Source organism: Brassica napus, chromosome C8 (assembly GCF_020379485.1).
Source record: "Brassica napus cultivar Da-Ae chromosome C8, Da-Ae, whole genome shotgun sequence".
NCBI lineage: Eukaryota > Viridiplantae > Streptophyta > Magnoliopsida > Brassicales > Brassicaceae > Brassica > Brassica napus.
Window position 1 is genome coordinate 46,637,689 of NC_063451.1, and position 24,706 is coordinate 46,662,394.

General features: G+C 37.9%; 2 protein-coding genes and 1 pseudogene across 4 annotated transcripts; 1 reads left to right on the top strand and 2 right to left on the bottom strand.

Annotated features, from left to right (window-relative positions):
* Positions 1-9,034: 9,034 nt before the first annotated feature.
* LOC106411747 (mRNA export factor GLE1-like) lies at positions 9,035-12,809 on the top strand. 3 transcript variants are annotated; one of them, XM_013852561.3, is made up of 15 exons: positions 9,035-9,255; positions 9,431-9,595; positions 9,731-9,880; positions 9,957-10,089; positions 10,172-10,320; positions 10,407-10,578; positions 10,666-10,834; positions 10,923-11,032; positions 11,119-11,189; positions 11,504-11,585; positions 11,734-11,793; positions 11,881-11,964; positions 12,050-12,118; positions 12,204-12,332; positions 12,411-12,809. In XM_013852561.3, coding segments are annotated over exons 1-15 (1,833 nt in total). In that variant the 5' UTR covers positions 9,035-9,253; the 3' UTR covers positions 12,699-12,809. The 3 variants fall into 3 exon arrangements, with proteins under 3 accessions (XP_013708015.2, XP_013708016.2, XP_013708017.2); XM_013852562.3 differs by having other exon boundaries at positions 10,666-10,828; XM_013852563.3 differs by having other exon boundaries at positions 9,972-10,089.
* LOC106413611 lies at positions 12,709-15,178 on the bottom strand (annotated as a pseudogene).
* A 1,973-nt stretch (positions 15,179-17,151) lies between these two features.
* LOC106414843 (cytochrome P450 71B7) lies at positions 17,152-19,373 on the bottom strand. The gene is made up of 2 exons (XM_013855427.3): positions 18,409-19,373; positions 17,152-17,921 (listed from the first exon to the last, which is right to left on the bottom strand). The coding sequence occupies exons 1-2, from the start codon at positions 19,309-19,311 to the stop codon at positions 17,301-17,303; spliced, it is 1,524 nt and encodes a 507-aa protein (XP_013710881.1). The 5' UTR covers positions 19,312-19,373; the 3' UTR covers positions 17,152-17,300.
* Between the last annotated feature and the right edge of the window lie 5,333 nt (positions 19,374-24,706).

Sequence of the window (24,706 nt, forward strand, 5' to 3'; positions counted from 1 at the left end):
AGAGTCCATGGCCTTTTCGTTGAATTTCTTACGGACTGTTTCCGTAAGATCGGAGTGCCAGTTGAACTCTTGCTACAAAACAAACACAATTTAATAAGTAAATATATGTAAAAAAATGTAAAAACTTAAAAAAAATGAAGGGTTACTATACCGCAAACTGACGAAACCACAACTCTCGTTCGTCGGAAGGGATCACACTCCACTTTGGATATCCAAAACGGAGCATGGAGTACATCATCTGGTTGATGCTCCGGCTAATGCCATTTTTCGACTTGGTGAACCTTTAAAAAAAAATACAAGTTAGCAAGTTAATTAAAGCAAAAAATATAACGGTACAAATAAAAAAAAATACTAACCAAGTGCTATGGCCTCGTCGTGGGTTGGGTTGGAGAAACGGGAGATGCTCTCGACCTGGTTGTTGAACCAATAGATGAACCGGCATGACCCCCGGATCCTGTTGAGCAGCAGCGTGAGGGGCAGCGTGAGGGGCAGAGGGAGCTGGAGCGGGAATATATGCGGGAACCGAGTCATGAGACGATACCGATGCACGGGAACCGCTCACCGAACTACGTCGAAGACGGGCTGCGGGGCGGGCTTCATCCTCGGCCCTAAAAAAAAAAAATTAACCCATCAAACATATTTTCATTTATATATTTACAAAAGGTTTTATAAACGTTTTAAAAAAAACTATTAAACCTTTTATATATATATATATATATGTATACAAAATTATAAAAAATTTATAAATATAGAAAAATGTTGTTAAAAATTTATAAATGAAGAAAAATGTTGTTAAATATTTATATTTTAAAAAAAAAATGTTGTTAAATATTTATTAGTGGAAACTTAAAAAAAAATATAAAAATTTTAAAATTTTAAAATTTTTACTATGCATGATTTACATATATATATATGTATACAAAATTATAAAAAATTTATAAATATAGAAAAATGTTGTTAAAATTTATAAATGAAGAAAAATGGTGTTAAATATTTATATTTTTTTCAAAAAAACGTTTTTAAAAATCAAAAAACGTTTTTAAAAATCAAAAAACGTTTTTAAAAATCAAAAAACGTTTTTAAAAATCAAAAAACGTTTTTAAAAATCAAAAAAAGTTTTTAAAAATCAAAAAACGTTTTTAAAAATAAAAAAAAACGTTTTAAAAAATCAAAAAACGTTTTTAAAAATCAAAAAATGTTCCAAAAAAAACTAAAACAACAATCCTAACTTATATATCCTAAACTATCCATTCAATCCTAAAATGTTCAATCAAACAACCTAAAATCCGAGATCAACTTCCAAAACCCTAAACAATTGAAAAAAAAAAGGTTTGGGATGATTCTTACATGATTTGGGGTTTGGGGAAGAGATAGGAGGGTGAGGAGAGGATTCGCCGGTGAAGAGAGGCCGGAATCGCCGGAGAGTCGCCGAAATCGCCGAAATCGCCGGAGAGTTTTGAGAGAGAGAGAGGCCGCGGAGATAACGAAGAAGAAAGGAGAAGGGTTTTTATTTCCGCGGATTCCGACGGACACGGGTTCGTCGGTATTCCGTCGGTATATTTAAAATATACCAAATGCCGATTCGCGAAAATTTTCAAGCGGTTTGGTTCTCCCGGGCTAATTGAAATTCCGACGGAACGTGTCCGTCAGTATTTTCCGACGGACACATTCCGTCGGTATTTTCCGACGGAATTCCGACGACTTAGTGTTTAGGGTGTTCTTTTCAAGTTTCTAAATGCAAAATCCAAACCTTTGATAATATATATAGTATTTGCATAAAGATTTAACAATAAAAATGTTTTATAACACGATTTTACACAACAATATTTTTTGTAGTGTAAGCTTATATAAATATGATTGTATAAGTACATAATGTTAAGATGAGATGTTATGAAAACAATGATATGCATACATAAATATTTTAATGAGTTGTTATATTTGAACGGTTGCGATCTAATACTATACTAAACACTTATTATGTGTTATTTTCATAGTTTTGGCATCTAAATTTATAGATTTTTATGATTGAAACTTTATAGAAAAACATGTCGTCGGTATTTTCCGACGAAATACCGACGACCTTTCCAATTTTCAATGAAACCCGTTGTCGTCGCTATGTCGTCGGTATATTGCGAGGGATTTCCGACGGACCATTAAAAAAAAAAAAAAAAAAAAAAACTAATCAGAATCTTCTGAATCTTCATCAAACTCCCCAACCTCGGCTTCCGGCTCTGAATGTACGACAGCATCATGTCCAAACACAGTCAAATTCTCAACGAGTTGAACATTTTCCAAATCTTCAACTGCCTGGGCGTTGCTGGTAGACTCTGGTTGCAATGGTTCATCATCATCAGAAGTTCCATCCACTCGTCCTCTTGGGTTGATTTGCGTTACAGTAACCCATGGATCGTCTCTGTACGTCACCCGAGGGTAACTGATGTAGCACACCTATACATATCAATTATACAAAGTATTAGTTCAATATATAACATTAATTAATTATATTGGTAAAAAATTATGAATATATTGACATACCTGATCAGCTTGCGAACCAAGAATGAAGGGATCATAATATTGAAGTTTCCGCCGCGAATGAACTGATGTAACACCAAACGCATCAATCTTCACTCCTCTATCTGGGGTGGTGTCATACCAATCACAATAGAATACTACACAACGCAATCCAACCATTCCAGGAAATTGGATTTCCAATATTTCTTTTATGTTGCCGTAGTAGACATCGTCACCAGAAGAAGATGAAACACCAGCATCATATGTTGTCTTAGAATGACCTTTCCTTGTGAATGCATATCCTCGCGTACAAAATTTAGGATATGATTTGACCACATAGTTTGGTCCCTGCACAAATTCGCGTACCCAATCATCGAACACAAGACCTCTGGCCAAACCATCATTCACCTATAAAAAAAACATATATGATTGCAAAATTAATTAGTTTATATATATTAAATTTAAACTAATCATTTGCATAGGGTAATAGGATATATGACTCACATAACTACGAAGCCACGCAGCAAATCCGTTATCTCTAAGTTGTCGAAGCTCATCTTCTGTTGCATGCCTGTGAGTCATACGCAACTCCGCCATATATACACTATATACAAAAATATTATCAATATGAAATAAATTTATTGAATATTAATCTAACAATAAATGAATAAATATTTTTACCTCTCATATTGTAGAACATCTTCACAGTTGGTGAGCAAATATGTTTGCAAATGAGCGTTCTCAGTGTCCGTAAGTCTCCGCTTCGTGAATTTTCCACTAAGTCGTCCTATTTCCTTGAACATGCTTGGGACAGTAACATGATATGTTGCTCTCTCCCCTCTATCATCATGCCGAGCAGGTCTTCGGTGTTTTGTTTGCACTTCTGGTGGAAAATAATTTTCAGCAAAGATTGCAGTTTCTTCATTGATCACCTGTGCCACTATAGATCCTTCCACCCTGCTTTGATTTTTGACCATCTTCTTCAGATGATGCATATAACGCTCAAAAATATACATCCATCTGTACTGCACAGGACCACCAAGTTCCAATTCTCTTGCGAGATGAATAGCAAGATGTTCCATTACATCAAAGAATGATGGAGGAAATATCTTCTCAAGGTTGCACATGCTGACTGGTGCGTTTGTCTTCAAATTATTAATACCCTCTTCAGTCAATACTCTGCTGCATAAGTCACGGAAAAAAACACTAATCCCTGCAATTGCTTCATGAACATTACGTGGCAATAATGCTGAAAAGGCAAACGGAAGGAGGCGCTGCATAATTACATGACAATCATGACTCTTCAAGCCAGTAAACTTTCCTTCGCTTCTATCAACGCAGTTCCCCAAATTTGATGCATATCCGTCAGGAAATTTCACTTTCTCTGTAATCCAATCAAAGAACTCTTCTTTTCTAGCACCATCTAGCCGATAAATGGGAAAAGGGGCCGTACCGTTCTCATCAACGTGAAGTTCAGAACGATCACAAATATCGACTAAATCCAACCTTGACTTCAAATTATCCTTCGTTTTACCTTGGATGTTAAGGACTGTGTTCATCAGATTATCGAAGAAGTTCTTCTCAATATGCATGACATCTAAATTATGCCGCAATAGATGACTCTCCCAATATGGTAGATCCCAGAAAATACTCTTTTTGTGCCAGTTATGTAGCTCTCCAACCGCATTGACTCGAATGTTTTCATGTCCACCTACATCTGGCGTCCTTTCTGCATCAAAATACCTAAACTGCTTCAACAAATCTTTCCCACTAACTTCCTCAGGTGGACCATCAAACACCTGCTTGTTCTTCGTAAACGAAGTCTTACTCCTGCGGTATGGATGATCAGGTGGTAGAAATCGTCTGTGACAGTCAAACCAACACGTTTTCCTTCCGTTCTTTAGTTGGAAAGCATCTGTGTCATCTTGACAATATGGACATGATAGCTTCCCATGTGTTGTCCATCCAGATAACATACCATATGCTGGAAAGTCACTTATTGTCCACATAAGTACTGCCCGCATCTGAAAGTTTTCTTTGCGCGAAACATCGTATGTCTCAAAACCATGCGCCCATAGTTGTTGCAACTCATATATTAGTGGTTGAAGAAACACATCTAGTGATCTTTTAGGATGATCTGGCCCGGGGACTAGAATTGAGAGAAACAAAAACTCTCGTCGCATGCACAAGCTCGGCCGTAAGTTGTACGGTGTCACAATAACTGGCCATAGAGAATACTGCCTTCCATGCTTTCCAAATGGGCTGAAACCATCAGTAGATAATCCAAGATAAACATTTCTTCTCTCTTCCGCAAATTCTGGATATGTTGACTGGAAATGTTTCCAAGCCTTTGCATCTGAAGGATGTCTAATCTCACCATTTGTGGAATGCTCTGCATGCCATCTCATTGCTTTTGCTGTGCGCTCACACTGATACAACCTCTTCAATCTTTCCGTCAAAGGCAAATACCACATTCTTTTGAATGGGATCGGAACTCTTCCCCTCGTCTCCTGATAACGAGGTTTCCCACAAAATTTGCATACATTCCGTGTCTCATCCGCTCTCCAGTAGATCATGCAGTTGTCAATACATACATCTATCACTTCATACGGTAGTTGAAGACCTGCAACAAGTTTCTGAACCTCGTAGTATGAACCCGGTGCAAGGTTATCCTCAGGTAGAATACCTTTGACAAAATCAGTAATCGCATCCATACATTCTTCAGCCAAATTATAGTCTGTCTTAATACCCATTAATCTAGTTGCAGATGATAAGACTGAATGACCATCTCTACAATTTTGATACAAAGGTTGTTTTCCTGCATCCAACATGTCAAAAAATCTCCTAGACTCGGGGTTTGGTTCTTCCCCTCTATAATGATCATGTACCATCTGCTCAGTACCTACACCATAATCTATATCCGTTCTAGATTCTTCTAACCTAATATCAGGCTGAGGTTCACTAACAGGCTGAGGTTCGCTAGTACTACCATATTCATAACCAGTTTCCCCATGAAGGTACCAAACTTTATAATTACGTGAAAACCCTTTCATATACAAATGAGTCCAAACATCAAATTCTTTTATAACCTTATTATTATTGCAAGAAGAGCAGGGACATCTTAACATACCACTTTTTGCATCCGGTTGCTGTTGAACAAGCCTCATGAATTCTCCAATCCCTTGAACGTATTCTTCCGTAAGCAAATTGGTGTTCGGATCCAAATGAGGTTTATCCATCCACGAACGATAATAAACTTCTGAAGACATGATTTTCACGGAATTGTTATGACTAAAGAGAATGAAGAGAGAATGAAGTGTGAATGAGTTGAATGAGGAGGGGTTGTATTTATAGGAAATTGCTTACGGACCTCCGACGACTTTTCCGACGAAATTCCGACGGATGTAAAGAAGTCCGTCGGAATTCCGTCGGAATTGTCCAATCCCAAACGGCTATACAACGGTCATATGTATTTGTCGGCAACGGTCACATGGTTCGTCGGAATTCCGTCGGAAAATACCGACGGAATTCCGACGACTTTGCTGTTAATCGGAATTTCGTCGGAATATACTGACGAACTTCCGACGACTACAACGGTTACATTTTTTATCGGAATGTCGTCGAAAAGTCGTCGGAAAATTCCGACGAACCGTATGTCGTCGGAATTCCGTCGGAAATGGCCGACGGAATTCCGACGACTTCATTTTTTTGGATTTGGTCGGAAATTTGTCAGTATTCCGTCGCAAATGTCCGACGACCTTGGTGTCCGTCGGAAGATCCGTCGGAATTCGGTGTGTTTTCTTGTAGTGTGACAACCATGATTCATGTGTGATTTTTTTTTAAAATAGACCTAATGGACCTATTCTTAGAAAGTCATCTTATATATTAAAACAGAAGTGACAACCTTGATTCATGTGTGATTTTTTTTTTTTAAAATAGACCTAATGGACCTATTCTTAGAAAGTCATGTTACATTTAATATCTAATCTTATCATTTAAATTTTGGACATACCAGAAATTTTTATTGGATTATCAATAATTGGATTTAAACAATAGATGATTCATTGGATTTATAGATAATATAAATTAGATATATATAATTTAATGTTGTAATACTATACCTCTATATGCTTAATATTTAAATATTTGTCGATGTTAACTTTTAAAATTATAATTTTTTTTAAATAACAAAAAATCATATTATCTAACATTGATTAATCTTTACTACCTTAAACCAATGAAAACAAATTTTAAACTATATAGTTTATTTTAAAAATTAAACAAAAACTAAATGTTTAATTATTTACTCAATAATATAAATCTATGAAGTGAAAAGTTTAACTTTTTAAAAACTTTATAAATTTGTGAAATGTTACAATATATTTTAATATGACAATAAAACAATATTTTACTAATTTATATATATAGTTACGATTTTAATAATAAAATAATAATCCGAATATATATATATATATATATATATATATATATATATATATATATAGAAGAAGATACAAATACATGTGAAAGTTTGAAACAATCTATTCAATGAAAAAATATACAGTAAACTTATTATGTTTTAAAAATTGATAGACACATATATATTATAATATATACCAATTTAGAATTGAAAACAAAATATTTATATAAAAATAAATGAAAACAAAAATCCGCGCGATTGCGTAGATCGAGATCTAGTTAGTATTTAAGATGCACCTATCTGATATATGTCAAAAATCCAATAAAATAAGGATGCACCCATGCATCTTATTTTATCATATAATTTTTCATTTGAATATACTGTCGAGTGTAAACGATATTTCACGGAAATAGCTTACATATACAAATTATTTCACATTTTCCATTTATTGGCAAAATATATTATATGTTCACATGATACATGCAAAAAGCATGTACTGACGTACACATGTATATGTACGATATGTCTAACATACATATGCGATAAATATTCAGATCATGTCGCTAAAACTTATATGAACGTCAGATTAATTCCTTGTTGGTCAGATTCAAACCTCATATATATCAAAAAATTAACTGGTCCAATGTATAGAGTGAAAAGATAGGATACTATAAGAGTACCTTGAGAGCTTCAATGAGGGAGAAATCAATAATGGAGGGGTTGTTAGTTTGGAAGCCAACAATGTCATCTGTAAGACCAAGGCTTTGAAAAGATTGTCTCACTGTGACATTATTAGCCAATGTCTCATTAGTCATCAAATCCAACGGCCAAGTTAACCTAACACAATTGAAACCCATTTCCACTATCTTCTTGGCTACTGCGTCGACCGGTTGTTTACTCAGTCCTTCCGCCACCACAGGCTGCAGGTGCGATGGCCAGTTCACACACGCTAGCTTCACTCGTTGACCATTCTCGTCTACAATCCAACGGGAGCTTGTGGAGAGAGGATAAGCCATGTTTGGGACGGTGTGTGCAATGAAAGAGAAGAAGAAACATAATAAAGGGAAAGTGCAAGACAGGTGTTTTGGCTCTTTTCTTGTCATTGCCTGTATGAAGTTGTGTTTTCTTGCTTCTTTTGTGTGCTGGAGAATCATTTTGACAATAGTCTTATTTATAGATGGAGAGGGTTAAGCAGTAAATTAATGTCTTTGTCATTAAGAAATGTTCTTACTTTACTATTTCATATATCATCAGTTATAAGCTATGTTTTTAAGTTTTAACATTTACGTTAGTATAAGAGTTGGCTTCCTTTCCATGTTGATCAATGTATGATATACTAGTATAAGATTTTTAACATGAGTTTTCTTTGAAGACCTAAAACGTATATGTAGCCAGCGTCTATATCTTACACTATGAGACGTCTCATAAACTAACATTCAACCTTGCGAGGTAGGTCTAGAACAGGCATCAACTTGAGCAGTATATTTACCAAACCGTCTTCTAAAATGGATAAAATCAATATTCAGTAACCTTGAAACAACAAATCAAAGTTCAAGTTGTTGAGTCATTAGCTATGTTAATATTTATGATCATAATCAAAAGACTGAACCACATTTTGAATTGTACATATCAAACTGAAGAAATGTCAATATATAACTTTAAGGATAATGATTTTTATATCACTGTAAATTCATGACATTAGGTGCATATATGATGCAATTATATTCATTAATCAACAGTTTTGTAAAAAGCAACATGGAAAACATTGTAGAAAGTAGACTATCAAAATAAATAAACAAAGTCGAAATATATAACTTGGAACGCAGGTTTATTCTATTTCCAAGATAAATTTAGTCTAAAGTGATTATAGATCTGGCAACACTTTGTTCACAAATTAAGAGAGACTTAAAAGTGTGTAATCAACAACTGTTGAAGTTTAACATACGTCCAAGTAATTACTCCTTTTGTGTGCTGTCATAATCACAAGTTTAACATTTTTGTTAAACTTAGGCGTAAGACTCAAAACTATACTAAATAAGACGGAGGATAGGGGGAAGCCCCAGCAATAACTAACTATCAGAGTGTTCTGATTTAAACCGACCGGTCTTTCGTAACCGCCGGTCTTATTTTCTTATTTTCGTTGAAACGACGACGTTTGGCATCGATGTTACGCTTCCTCGTCCCCATTGGGGCTCGCGGCGCTGCAAAAGTCTTGGATTCAGAGTCTCTCTCGAAACAAAGGCATGAACTTTATCGCTCCCAGAGAAGAAGCGAGACGTTCTCCTCTGTAAATTGATTCTCTTTTTCACCAGTGAGCCATCAATGTAAGTTTCCGACATCTCATTGTGAACTTTCGAAACTCAGATGCGTGTGGGTGTGTTCTTGATTGAGCTCATCAGTGAGTTGGGTTCCTTTTGGGTTTCTCAAATTTCGATTCTTTTTTGGGGATTTTACTATTCTCTCTCTACTTCAAAGTTGGCTTCTTTTTGTGTGTTGCAGGGGGATTGTTTTGGAGCCTCCTTGTCCGAGAAGCGTCGATGGGATTAGCATTGACCCTGAGCCTAACTGGAACTTCAATAGCTTACTCTCTGAAATCGATTCTGTTGAAAAGAAGCTCAATGTCTTTTCAAGGTTTCCTCAGCCTCTCACTCACACAACCTTACGGTATATACTCTGTGTCTTTTGATTCAGTGTTTTAGCTCTTTATTGAGTTCTGCATTGGTTTAGGGTTTGGTTAGTTTAGGAGTTAGAAAGTAGAGAACTGCTTCTCATTTTAGTTACATTGGCGTGTTTGAAAAGGATGGGAAGTAGAGGTGGAGGATTTGTAATGCGTGTATCAGAAGATGAGATGGAGAGTGATGTAGATGAAGAGAGTGAAGAAGAAGAAGAAGGTCATCGTCAACTCTGTACAAATGGGACACGTTTTGCCTGCGATGATCTGTACTTGAGGTGATTACCACCAACTCTCCCTTGCTAGCTTGCTTCAAATTTGGGGAAGACTTCTTCACGCTGTTTTAATCGTTAGTTCTTGTTCATACAGTGATGATGAATCTGATGATGAGTTAGGCTGTGAACCCGAGTCCTTTCTGCTGAGTAAGACGGGTTTGGCTGAGAGCGCACTATACGAGGTGATCAACGACCACCAAACCGAAGTTAAGGTGAGGCAAATAGATACTTGTTTAGTGTGTATTTCGATTGGTATATAATAACTGATTGATAATTTGAATCTTTTGATAACAGGAAGATATTAGGAGTCAAGTATCAGTTGTTGAAACGGAGATACTGCAAGAGATTGAAACGTCTCGCTCTGCAATAGCCCGAGTTGAAAAGTATAAAGAAACTAGAAAAGAAGTGGAGCGTAAACTTGACCTTCAGTACCAGCGAAAAGTGTAAGCTATGGTTCATATGCTGCGATTGTTTTTTCCTTCTAGTGTTTTGGAAAGTAATGAGTTTTTTTCTTGTTGCTGTGTTAAAGTGCTGAAGCACTCGATACTCATCTAACTGCAATCCAACGTGAGCATGAAATTAAATCGCAAATAGAAGAAAGAAAAATAAGGAGTGAGGAAGCTCAGGAGGAAGCCAGGAGGAGAGAAAGGGCACGTCAAGAAGAGAAAATACGTCAAGAGAAAGCTCGTGCCGAGGCTGAAGTATGTTTTTTTATCAGTTGAACTTTATATTTGTTATCCTTAGCGTAACCAGCTTGGTTGATTTATTTCTGTTTTGGTTTCTTCTAGATGCAAGCAAAACTCAGAGCTGAAGAAGCAAAGAAAGAAGCTGAGAGAAAAGCAGCTAAAGAAGCAGCTGAAAAGGAAGCAACAGATCGCAAAGCTGCTGAACAAAAAATTGCGGAAGAGAAGACTGAGAGGGAGAGAAGCTCAGCTGCATCGAATGCTCAAGGTGGGGGTAGGCTGTTTTCTACTGAATACACAGTGGTCTTCTACGTTGCCATGATCTCATTTCGTGTGTGTTTGTTCTTTATTAATGATGCTAGGTAAATCAATCCAAGCTGCAGAAAGTGCTTTGACATTGGAGAATCACAGGTTGAAGAAGCTCGAAGAGTTAGAAGCTACGAACCAGTCGCTAAGATCACGTCCAAATGAGGTATCTATCTATCTTTTTCTTATGTTTGTTAATCATATCATCCCATTTGCTCACAAGCCATCTGATTCTTTTATTACTCTTTGTAGGACTTTAGCAGCTTTGAGAAGCAAATTACAAGGGCTATAAAGCAAATAAGAGGAACAAAGGATAATGTCAGGTAGGATTCATGGTTTCTTCATCTAATCTGATAGTTTTCCCCCATGCAAGGTTAAGATCATCTGTGGCATTCGATAACAGCTTTGCCCTTTCTTTTCTCTAGTGGTATATGTCTCTTTTAGCGTTTTAATATAGGAGCCTTGATCTTTTTTTACTTGTGAAAATGTCAATTTTTAGCATTTGGTAAGAAAGATTCAAATAGAGTCGAAGAAGGTTTGTTAAGCTCGTCTAGGCGTCTCTTACAGAGTTTTGTTAATTCTTCAGTCTTTTTTTTTTTTTTTAACTTTAGTTATTTCTGCATTTTTTGTTTTGCAGTAAGAAAAGCAACGAAATTGTCAAAATATTCAGAGACCCTCGTTGTCCGGTGTCCATCAGTATTGCAGCTTTTGCAAAGAAGGTAACTTGTTATATACGTGGTCTGTTTATGTTAGATGTTGGAATCGACTCAGATTGTTGTCCTCTGTGATATGTTCATATGATGGACTAGACTCTTGTGATAAAGAAAAATTGAGACTGATGGCATTAACATTTGTTGATTCTTTCAGATAGTATCCGCTAAAGATCATTTTGCAGGCAGCTACGTCATCGTTTACGTCACCTCGCAGGTACAAGATCCTAGAGTTTTGTGTTGGTTCTGTACTGAGAACTCTCTTTGCTGTTACTGAATATCATCTTACCATTGATGCACACAGTTTCCACAAGCAATGGATATTGTTCTTGCTGAATTCCACAAAGCTTGCAATTACACTGTCCCAAAGCATATTCTTAACTCACAGGTAACTAACTAATATTCTTTTAAAAATGACTGACCCAAATTGTTTAAAAAACCATTGTTAATAATCTTCTCTGTAATTATTTCAGTCAGCTTGGGACTCAGACGCATATGAACAACTAGATTCCACAATGAGACTCTACGGTGCACTTGTTCAGGTTTTTTGAGTCTTATTCAACTATATGTCTTGTACATTGCTATTTTACAATATCAAAATATGAGTCTTCTGTTTTTTAATGACAGAACGATATTCGAGGTGGCAATGTTACTAACGTTCATGGGATTGAACAAGGATGGGCTTGGCTTGCGCGGTTTCTTAACAAAACCTCAGCCACCAGAGCTACCGCAACAGCTTTAAACGCATTTCTCCAGGTACCAATAATGTTTTCTGAATTAAAAAAAACACACACATCTAAATCATAACTATGGTATCTATATGTCGGTGTGTAGATGGCAGGGTTTGGTCTTCACCAGAGGTACAGATCTCAGTTTTTGAAAGTTGTGAACATAGTCAGAGAGCATTTCTTGCCAAGACTGAGGGCGAGAAAGGACGCATCGAATCTGCAGACGATCATAACCGACATCACGGCCTACTTGGATGACCAGATGTATCTCAAGGAACCTGTAGGAAGAACTATGCAGACTAATACTCTGTCTGCTGAGATTACTGCCGAAGAAGTTCATCAGAGCAACAACCGACGTTACCAGGGGAACAACTCTTACAGAGACTATTATTGATTGATGTATCAGTAGTCAGATAAAAAACTTATAGAATGTAACAATGTCACACCACTATTTGAAAAAAAAAAACACAAGAAGCTGAATCAAGGAAACATTCTTTCTCTCTTATTATTTTTCTCTTATTGAGTCTTTAGATTCAGTGATGAAGAACTGGAACGGGTTCAAGAGCTGTTCTTTTGCTGAGAGTGATAATTCCAGTTTCTTCCAAGTCAATGTCCTTGACCCTTTTACCCTGTGGCAATTCCCAATCGAAGAAGTAAAGGAGGTTCAAGAGTCCCAACTCCACAGTGGCAATCCTCGTCTCAGGACATATTCTCTTACCAGAACCAATCGGTAATAGCTGTAACTCAAGTCCTTTGTCAGCTATGGTACTGTTGACAAATCTATCAAGATTAAACTCATCAGAGTCTGTCCAGACTTTTGGATCACGTGCGATCCCATGGACATTGATCATATGATCAGTGCTTTCTTGGGAATATCATAGCCTTGGATCTTGTCTCCAGACCATGGGCCACCTGGAGACCAAAGTGGAATGGTTGGGTGTAATCTGAATGTCTCTTTTAACCACGAGCTTTAAGCAATGAAGCTGGTCTAGATCATCTTCTGTAACCCTCTCCTGATTGTCCCCAAGTTTTGTCCTAATCTCGTCTTGCACTTGCTTCATAACTCTTGGGTTTCTGATTAGAGACCAATGTGAAAAGGGTCTTCGTAAGATTCACCGGAGATCGTCTCAAAGCGTATTCAGAGATTTCTTGACGAACAAGTCATTCTCTTGCTCTCTGAGATACCTAAAAGAATGAGTCTTCGTGTTAAAAAGTTTGATCAGAGCGAGGTACCTTGAAGTTTCCCATTCTTCACCAGAAGAGGCGAGGACAGTCTCTGGACGGCTGCTGCTTCTTTAGATGAGATCACGACGATGTCTATTCCAAAAATGATAAGCATCACTGGCCCGTACTTTTGGGGAAGTTCTCGGAAAAATAGATGAAACATTTTGTTGAAGCTGTGAAAGACTCATTAGACCTGCTATTAATGTAGGGATTTCTGTCTCGAGAGTAGGATCTGCCGCTCAAATTAAAGCTATGAAACAGGTAGCTGGAAAATTCCGATGAACGGAAGCCACTTTGGTCCCGGAGGAAGGTTGTCTTGTCCAGAAGGAAGCTCTCGTTTCGGGCGTTTGAGATATTCTAAAATGAGTAACGGAATGAAACAGATTAAGAAACAGAGAAAACAGAGAGGATTGTCATTGTTTTGCTTTTTGGTTTGGGCGGAAACAGAGTTTCAAATATGCTAAATATAAAGAAAAATGTTAGAATGACTTTGAGACCAAAAGGTCTTAAAACAATGTAAAGATAACCAGATTAGACTTTTCCCTTGGATGATGACAAAACTTGGTAACGATTCATGACACATGTTGTTAGAAGGCAACACGTAACACATTCAAATTAAAGAATGGCTATGATACCAAAGTCGTCGTTTGTTGAAACGTTGACGCAACATGTAGTTAGTTAAATCAAATCACTGAGATTAGGGCTGTAGAAAGTAGAATGTTGGGTGTGTCACTTGTAGAGTAGATAATGAAGGGAAATATCAGTTACTCCTTTTTACTCTGAAATCAGTTAAAAACATTTTTCCTCTTCTTAGAGCATCCCCATTAGACCATCATTAACGCTGAAACCCCACATGGGGTTTTTTATTTTTTATTTTATTTTTATTTTATTTTTTTTGTTTGAGTAAAAAAAAAAAAAAAATTAAAGACCAACCAATTGCGGGCCGCCACGTGTCAGTGGGGCCCGCAAACAGTCCAAAAACCCACCTAACATCGATCCTTATTTCGGCTTTTCTGTGACCGGTTTTTCCCCTTTTTGTGGCCTCCCCATCCTAAAAACCACACTAAAAACCCCTTTCCCCTCCCCGATATCCTGCTCTTAGTGAACCCCTTTTTGGAGTTGTTAGAAATTTTTTAATATATTTTTGGTGGGACCATGAATAGTGATGAATCTGTATCTATTTTGCTTTTTCATTGGTGAACCTGAAGATGAGGTTTATAAGAATAAAATTAAATATTTGAAATATTTTTTAAAAGTTTTTTATTCAATACAATGAGAATTCATGAACATACAAAGATTATTCATCTAGATTACCAAACTTTTGCCATATATTTTCAACTAAATCAGCTTTCAAACGATCATGTATCTGTTGATCCCGAATTTGATTGCGAATGCCAAGCATATTACCGATATTGAAAGGGGTGTACGTAGAGTACGAGAAATCAACCTGGGAACTTCTGCTTGACTCTCCTGCTATGAAGTCAGATGTATCATACTGAGTGTATCCGTCTCGTTCGTTCTCTACTATCATATTGTGCAGTATGACACAAGTTCTCATAATCCTTCATATCTTTTCCTTGTTCCATAGTAGAGTTGGGTTTTTAACTATTGCAAACCTCGATTGCAATACTCCAAAAGCACGTTCGACATCTTTTCTGGCGGATTCTTGACGTTCAACAAATATCTCTGCTTTAGGACCTTGAGGAAGTGGGATGGATTGGATAAATGTTGACCATTTTGGATAAATTCCGTCGGTAAGGTAGTACGCAATACGATAATTGTGGCCGTTGACTTTGAAATTAACTTTAGGAGCTCGACCTTGTAAAATGCCATCAAAAACTGGTGACCGATCAAGAACATTAATATCTTTGAGGGTACCTGGAGCTCCAAAAAATGCGTGTCATATCCAAAGATCATGTGTTGGCACAACCTCTAAGACAATTGTCGGCTTTCCTGAACCATGTGTGTACTGCCCTCTCCAAGCCGTTTGGCAGTTTTTTCACTCTCAATGCATACAGTCGATGCTGCCTATCATCCCTAGAAACCCGCGTACCTCTCCAACATCGAGTAATCGTTGAAGATCATCCAGTGTAGGTCTTCTTAGATACTCATCTCCAAATAATTGTATTATCCCATTAGTGAAATTTTTCAAACATAAAAGTGCAGTACTTTCACCAAGTCGGAGATATTCGTCATACGTATCTTCCGATTGACCATATGCTAGTATACGTATAGCTGCTGTACACTGTTGAAGTGCAGATAGCCCGTACCTTCCGTGAGCATTTCTTCTTTGCTCAAAGTATGGAACTTCATTACTTAGGCGATCGACAATGCGAAGGAACAATGGCTTGTTCATTTGAAAACGCCGCCTAAACATTTCCGGTAGGTATGTAGGATGTTCCCTGAAATAGTCGTTCCATAGTAGATTGTCTCCTTGTTCCCGATCTCTTTCGATATAAGCTCATCTCTTCGGCTTGTTGGCTTGAACATCAACTATTGAATCGAAGGTATGATCAAATTGTTGGTCGAACATTTCTTCAAAAGCTTCGTTTAACCTTCCATCTACGCCATTAGACGATGAGGAAGACGTTGTTTTCTTTTTTTGGAAATTTGGTTAAGTGTTTTGGAAAGAAAGGTAGAGATAGAACAAGTTTATAGATTCAAGAGAGACAATTTGAAGAAGTAGAGAGACAATTTTAAACAGAAGAAGTTGAGTTTGTTGCACATTTGAGAAATAAGGAGAGACATAGTTTATAGAGTGCATCAGATTACATAACCCGTGAATGAAAAAAAGAAGTGTAGAAACAAACAAAATTCTACACTTTCCCGTGATCGCTTTTGAGCCCGAAAATCGATTCTATTAAACCGTGAATCTACTCGATACTGACCTGAGCTCGTGGAGGAGACAGTCCGTCGTCGATTAGATGGAGAAAAGCTCCGGCAGTCGGCGTCGCACGAGAAATCGCCTCTGAGAACGAGAAACCCTAGTTTTTTCAGAGAGAAGAGAAAATGAATCCTCTCACGCTGAACCCTAGTTTCGTCGTCGTCAACGTAAAATGGCGTAGCCAATGGGTGGTTGACACGTGGCTTGAACCCGTATCATACGGGTTCACTCGTAAGAGCCGGATCGCCGAAATAAACCCATTTATTTAATTTTTTTTTCTTTTCGGGCCTAAGAACCCGAACCCATGAACCCCTTTACGTCGTCTTACCTCTGGTTACTGTTAAAAGAAAGTAAAACCCACTAATAAATTTACTCCAATTCAAACAAGAGTAAATATATTACTCTAGTTTACTTTCTCTCTCACTTTTATTTTTCCTCTTGTTTTCGCTCTTTTCTTTCCTTTTATTTATCTTATATTTTCCAATCACACTCGTTGATTCTAGTCTATGCAGTTATCAAGACAAATAAAATTGACATGTTTAAAAATTGCTCCAATGGCTAACTTTTGGATTTTTCGAGCTGGTTTTAACCTAGACAAGCTTAATTCTAAAATATCAGATTTTTACTTCGAAAGATTTCAATTTTTTGGATTTATATAACTAAACATAAATTAAATAATTTATAGAGCCGAGTGGATTCAAGCTGCAAAACGGTCTTAGTTGACATATCTAATTTCCGATATACAAGATTTAGTTCTATTCAATTTGCTTAACCTATTATACAAAGTGAACAAAAATCCAAACAACACAACCAGTAAAAAAAGAAAAGAAGATGAGACATATACATATAACTCATTGACTTTTTTTGGGCAAACATATAACGCATTGACTATTTGTTGAAGTTATGAAGAAGTGGAACAAGCTCAAGAGTTGTTTTCTTGCTGATAATGATCGAACCAGTTTCTTCCAAGTCGATGTCTTTCACAGTCTTCCCTTCAGGCAACCCCCAGTTAAAGAAGTAAAGCAGATTCAACAGTCCCAACTCCACCGTGGCGATTCCCATATTCATCCCTGGACAGATTCTCCGGCCAGAACCAAACGGTAAAAGCTCAAAGTTTAGTCCCCTGTAATCTACAGAACTCTCGAGAAACCTGTCAGGGTTAAACTCATCAGGGTTTGTCCAGAGTTTTGGATCGCGTGCTATCGAGTAAATGTTGATCATCATCTGGGATTTCTTGGGGATATCGTAGCCTTGGATCTTGACGTGAGACATTGTTTCTCTTGGGAGTAAGAGTGGAGCTGCTGGGTGTAACCTGAATGTCTCCTTGACCACGAGTTTGAAGTAGTTAAGGTGGTTTAGATCATCTGCTGTTAGACTCTTCTTCTTGTCCCCAAGTGTTGTCCTAATCTCGTGTTGCACTTTCTCCATCACTCTCGGGTTTCTGATCAGCTCAGTCATGGCCCAGATCAGTGTGATGACGCTTGTGTTTACTCCCGCAAGAAATATGTCCTAATACAAAACGAAGACATGTTAAGTTCAAATGTTTTCAAGCAGAACCGATCGATCATAGATATTGCAAAATAAAAATACATGTTCCCAAAATACTAACGTTTCAAAATAATCCATATTAAAAAAAACATTTTTTTTTTATTTTTTTCATTGTATTTTTAATTAGATAATAATGATAAACCGTAAACTTTAAAATAATTAATCGTGTTTATCAATTTTTTATTGGTTAAAAAATATAAGAAATAGTAAATCACAAAATAATTTACTTATGATCAAAATTTAGTGTCTTCTTAATTATGTATAAAAACTCAAACATATATTTTCTTGAAACAAGGGTGTATAAATAATTTGACTCTTAAATTGATCAGGAAAATATATTTACTAATTTATTAATTGTTTCAAACCTTATGAATATGGTTTAGTGTTTAAGGTTTAAGGTTTAAGGTTTAAGAGGCCGGCAAGAATTTAAAAGTCGAAGCAGACTTACCGAGATGATTCCTTTGAAATAATCTGTGGTGAGCTTGAAAGAGTCACCATCTCTCTCTTGCTTCTTCATGAGCTCAACCATCACATCTACAACGTCAGGGTTCTCTGACACGGTTCTTCCGGGCTTAAGATGATCATCAAGAATGTTCTGGAAGAAAGTGTCTAGCTCCGAGAAAACATTGTTCAGTGTCTTGTTCTGTCCTGAAACTCGGTCGATAAGCCAACCCACTCGAGGAAAAAAGTCAGAGAAAGCAATACCATCCACAACCAACTCAAACTTATGAACAAGATCCGCAACGTTGTCCTCGTCCACGAACTCACACTTGTGAATATCTATCCCAAAAGCGAGCCTACACACGATACTAGCAACAAGCGTGAAAAGGGTCTTCTTCAAATTCACAGGGGAGTGCGTCAGAGCAGATTCCGTAAGTTTCTTGACCAGCAAGTTATTCTCTTCCTCTCTTATGTAACTAAAAGACTGAAACTTCTTCATGTTCAAAAGCTCCACAACCACGAGCTTCCTCAACGCTTTCCATTCCTCGCCGTAAGGAGCGAACCCTATGTCTTTGAAGTTGTAAGAGATCATTCTTGTCGCGACCGTCTCTGGTCGGCTGCAACACTCGAGATCTTGGGTCTTGAGAGCTTCCTCTGCTCCTTCTCTCGATGAGATCACGACCACGGGGACGAATCCGAAACGGAGAAGCATCACCGGACCGTACGTTTGGGAGAGGTTTCGAAAACACGCGTGAGGCAGGCCTTTGAGGTTGTGCAAGTTTCCGATGATGGGAAGCGTCTTGGGGCCTGGAGGAAGTTTCCATTTCGAGGGTTTGAGTTTTTTTGATATGATGAAAAAGGAAAGTAAGAAGATAGGCAAAAGATAGAGAAAGTAAAGGAAGGTTGACATTGTTTTTGTTTCGTTCTGATGTGTTTCGGATGAAGAGCTGAGCTTAGATGAAAGCTAAAATATATAGACAATTATTTGTGTGTTTTAACTCTATAGTGGAGTTTGAAAGCGTGTTATATGATTTGAATAATCATTTGGCGATTTCCGCAAGGCGACTTTTGCATTAATCAAGGTTTGTACGGACTCTAATACATACGTCAATGATTAAGAGAGACAATGTATCCATCCGATTCAATCCAACTCCAACTGCTCCAAAAGTCTACTGTTATTTACTGCAGTGGGATAATAAAATCAAAAACATTTAAATCTTAAATCTTTTGTTGTGGTTGATAAGAGTATTTTAATCATTTTAATACCACTTGCGTCTATAAAGTTAGTAATTTAATCCTTGTTCCTTTGGATAGGATGTAACATGTAATTTTATATAGTACCCACATGTACCACTACAAAAAGGTAGCATATTACAAAATTGGACAGCTAAAGTTGACTTTATATGATCTGTTTGATCTACATGACAATGAGCCGAAACTAATATATCTATCTATTATTATAAAGTAGTGTTTTGCTCTCTCTTCCTTACGCCACATAGGATTCCATCTATCTATCTATTATTATAAAGTAGTGTTTTGATTCTCCTCCATACGCCACATAGGATTCCACATAGGAAAGTCGAGCTTTGTCGTTGTGACACGTGTCCCTTTTATTAATACTCTGCGTTTCATTTACAGTGGGCCAATCTCTGGTAAGAGCTGTCATTTGTGTCGATTTGTCTGTATTTCTTCTTGACGGCAAAGGAAAACCGAGCCGTTAAGGGCTGCATTCAATGTTGCCATTAACAACCTTCTTAATTCCTTATCCCCACCCCTTCCATGATTCCTCATTCAATGAATCTCTTCCTTCGAACTTGTATTCATAGAAACGAAACGCACCGTTTTCTAGAGACCAAAAATGGCGATTTTGGCGAAAAAAAAGCGATCGGCGATCTACGATCTCAACTGCCTTCTACGGCGGTCGAGATGGATTCGGCGGGGGTATCGGCTGATCCTCCTCCGTTGATGGATCAGGGGAAGACTTGGGTCTCGAAGGTACAAGAGAAAAAAGTTCTGAAGAAGTATGAGATTGAAGAATCAGTGGGAGATGGGAAGCATTTGGTGGAGGTTCCGTCAGAGGTTATTGAGAAGGCAAATCCGTTATGGGAGGACTTTGTGATTGCGAATTTTCTGGAGGATGCACTGCACATTGCAAAGGTTCATGTTATAGTCAACAAAATTTGGGCGTTCGGCGATAAAACTCAGAAATTGGATGTTTATGAGATGGATGCAAAGATGATGAGGATCAGAATCACAAGTGAGAAAGTCAGGGAAAAAGTAGTGAGGCGAGGGATGTGGAATATTGCAGGAGTTCCGATGGTGGTAACAAAATGGGCTCCGGAAGGAGAGGATTCGATGAAGAAAATGCTGCCTCTATGGGTACATTTGACAAATGTTCCGATGAGTATGTATTCATGGGAAGGGCTTAGTTTCATTACTAGCTTAGTGGGAGTTCCTGACCACCTGCATCCGGAGACTTTAGCGTGCAAGAACTTTGAGGAAGCTAAAGTGTTTGTGAAGGCATATTTAACAAAGGAGTTACCGGCAAAGATCACGTACAATATACAAGGGGAGGAGACTACTGTGGGTTTCACATATCCATGGCTTCCAGCTAGGTGTACAAAATGTGGAAAGTGGGGTCATTATGACATTTTTTGTGCTCTGAATAAGAAGGAAAAAGAAGGGGAACAGAAGGGTTCAGAGCACTCGAATATGAAAGAAAAGGAAGGAAGTGAGAAATAAACGGAGACGGATGAGCAAAGAAAACAGGGTGAGGAAGAAATAAGGAATGAGGAGACGATGAGTAGTGAAGTGGCAGAACAGAGGGATAGTCTAGAGTTGGAAGAGGGGGAAATAAATGGTTGGAAGAATGTATCTCAGAAAGCAGGAAGAAGTCCAAAACAGGGTGTCCAGCAGGATCAAATGATCATTGTAACGCCTTCGCGGTTTGCGGCATTGAGTATTTCAAGAGATAGTGGAGTAGAATCTGATCAGGAGAAAGAAGATACAGAAGAGGGAGGAGAAGAGGAACCTGTTCAAGATATTACAGATGCATAAATGTTGGAAGATGTACTGAGTGAAAAGAAAAGGGGGAGAAGACAACCTCTTCCAAGATTATCAAAGACGAATCATAGAGTGGTAACATAAACTTCAAATCATATCATAGATATGAAGAGGGGTTCTCGCAAACATCTATAAAATGGCTAGTTTCTTCTGGAATGTGAGAGGTTTCAACAAGCAAACTAAGCAAAGAGTAGTCAAAAATTGGGTGAGGGATCAAAAAATTCTTTTTGGAGGGTTGATAAAAACAAGGGTAAAAGAAAGGAAGGCAATGAAGATAGTTGAAGAAGTATTTGATGGATGGAGTTTTATGTCGAATTATGAGCACAACAGGTTGGGGAGATTGTGGATTGTCTGGAGATCGGAGGTGAGAATGACGCCAGTATATAAGAGTGACCAGCTAATTACTTGTTTAGTAAAATTACCGGGGAATCAGGAGGAGTTTCTCTGCTCTTTCATCTATGCGCTGAATACAATGGAAGAAAGAAAGAGTTTATGGGAAGATTTAAGGCATCATTCTGATGCTCCAATGTTTAGAGGAAGGAAATGGATGCTGATTGGAGATTACAACGAAATTCTAGAAGGAGAGGAACATTCGGGTTTTGAGAATTCACCAAGAATTCCTTTGGGAATGAGGGATTTTCAGGATACTGTAAGACATTGTAGGCTCACAGATATGAGTTATCAAGGGCCACGATTTACTTGGGGAAATAAAAGGGAGGAAGGTTTAATCTGCAAGAAGCTGGACAAAGTATTGATAAATGAGGAGTGGATGCAGAACTGGCATACATACTGTGTTTTTGATTCTGGGGGTTGCTCAGATCACTTGAGGTGCATAATTCATCTAGAGATTGAAGAGAGGAGAAAGAGGAAACCTTTCAAGTTTACTAATGCAATATCGAAGATGCCAGAGTTCAAACCGTTAATAGAGGATCAATGGAAGAATTATGAGAAGTTATTCAACTCAACTTCTGCTATGTTTCGTCTTACGAAGCAGTTAAAAGCTTTGAAGCAGCCACTGAGAGCCCTGAGTAAGATGAAGTTAGGAGATATTTCAAGGAAAACCAGCGAGGCGTATCAGATTTTATGTCAAAAGCAGGGAGAGACGTTAAACAATCCTACTATGGAGGCTATGCGTGCGGAAAATGAAGCAAATACAAGATGGCAACGTTTGGCAGAGCTAGAAGAAGAGTTTCTCAAGCAATGCTCGAAGGTGCACTGGCTTGATGTAGGGGATGGTAATAACAAGTTTTTCCACAACTCAGCAAAGCTTCGAGAAATTAGGAATGCCATCCATGAAATACAGAGAGCGGATGGGTCTCTAGCAAAGACGAATGAAGAGATTAAAGTGGAAGTAAAAAGTTTCTTTGCGGAGTTTATGACAAAGCAACCGGAGGATTTCGAAGGTGTTTCAGTGGATAGACTGAAGGAGTTGTTGGGGTATCAATGTAGTGAGATGGATTGCAGGAAACTTGAGAGAGAAGTCACAAGAGAAGAAATAAAGGAGGTTATATTTCATATGCCGGGTAGTAAGTCTCCAGGGCCAGACGGTTATACATCTGAATTCTTCAAGAAAGCGTGGGAAGTAATTGGAGACGATGTTATAGTGGCAATACAGTCTTTCTTTGTGAAGGGGTTTCTACCAAAGGGAGTAAACTCTACCATATTGGCCTTGATACCAAAGAAGGAGGAATCTAAGATGATGAAAGATTACCGACCCATCTCCTGTTGCAACGTTTTGTATAAGGCTATCTCAAAGATCATAGCAAACAGGTTAAAAGGTGTGCTTCCTAAATTCATTACGTTAAATCAGTCTGCGTTTATAGAGGAAAGGTTGCTTATGGAGAATGTTCTGCTGGCAACAGAACTAGTTAAAGACTATCATCAGGAAGATATTTCTGCTAGATGCGCCATGAAAAATAGACATATCAAAGGCGTTTGACTCAGTCCAATGGTCTTTTCTCATCAACACTTTAACGGCCTTGGGTCTCTCGGACAAATTTATCTCCTGGATTTCTCTATGTGTAACCTCAGCTTCCTTCTCAGTGCAAGTCAATGGAGAGTTGGCGGGTTATTTCCAGAGTAAGAGAGGGCTAAGACAAGGCTGTTCGTTGTCACCATACCTGTTTGTTATTTGTATGAACGTTCTGTCAAAAATGTTAGATGAAGCGGCGCATGGAGGTCAAATTGGTTTTCATCCGAAGTGCAAAAACATTGATCTCACACATTTGTGTTTCGCTGATGACCTAATGGTGTTTGCAGATGGAACTCGGAATTCAATTGAAGGAATTCTCAGGGTGTTTGATGCTTTTGACAGAATGAGTGGGTTAAAGATTAGTATGGAAAAGTCCACTCTGTTTATGGCGGGTAATATGCAGAAGAGAGAAGAGATTTTGAGAGATTTTCAGTTTGCTACCGGGTCACTTCCGGTACGTTACTTGGGGCTTCCCTTGTTAACAAAGAGAATGATTGTGCTTGATTATCTCCCACTGATAGAGAAGATCAGGAAAAGAGTGAGTTCGTGGACGGGAAGGTTTCTCTCATATGCGGGACGTTTACAACTTATCAATTCTGTTATTATGAGTTTGACAAATTTCTGGATGGCTGCATTTCGATTACCTAGTGGTTGCATCAAGGAAATTGAGAGACTGTGTTCAAGCTTTCTTTGGTCTGGTCCGGAGCTAAATGGGAGAAAAACTAAAGTTGTATGGAGAGATGTCTGCAGAACAAAACAAGAAGGTGGATTGGGTGTCAGACCTTTAAAGGAGGTCAACTTAGTTTGCTGTCTAAAGTTGCTTTGGAGGATCCTATCAACACGTTCTCTTTGGGTCAATTGGATACAAACTTATCTTATAAGAAAGGGTTCTATTTGGATGATAAAGGAAAACACACAAAGTGGTTCATGGATGTGGAAAAAGCTTCTGAAATGTCGTGAGATTGCAAAAAGTTTATATCAAGTGGAGGTGCGAAATGGAAGAAAAGCTTCTTTTTGGTTTGAAGCTTGGTCTCCAATGGGTCGTCTACAGGAGGTCTTGAGTGATAGAGGACACATTGATCTGGGCATACGTGCAACAGATATTGTGGAAGCTTGTAAAAATCACAGGAGGAGGCATCATCGAGTTCATATTCTAAATGCAGTGGAGTTGGAAATTGAGAAGATGAAGGAGAAGTGGGTTGATGAGGAAGATGTGTCTCTGTGGAGGAATGAGAAGGGTAGATATAAAGCTGAATTTTTCACTTGTGAT

What these genes read in the sequence shown, in the direction of transcription:
- LOC106411747 (XM_013852561.3), top strand. An exon ending in TGCGATGATCTGTACTTGAG is followed by an intron (nt 9,881 to 9,956) that starts GTGATTACCACC and finishes TTTAATCGTTAG; the next exon opens with TTCTTGTTCATACAGTGATG. An exon ending in CTTTAAACGCATTTCTCCAG is followed by an intron (nt 12,333 to 12,410) that starts GTACCAATAATG and finishes GTCGGTGTGTAG; the next exon opens with ATGGCAGGGTTTGGTCTTCA.
- LOC106414843 (XM_013855427.3), bottom strand. Translation starts at nt 19,311, where the DNA reads ATGTCAACCTTCCTTTACTTTCTCTATCTTTTGCCTATCTTCTTACTT. An exon ending in ATTTCAAAGGAATCATCTCG is followed by an intron (nt 17,922 to 18,408) that starts GTAAGTCTGCTT and finishes GTTTTGTATTAG; the next exon opens with GACATATTTCTTGCGGGAGT.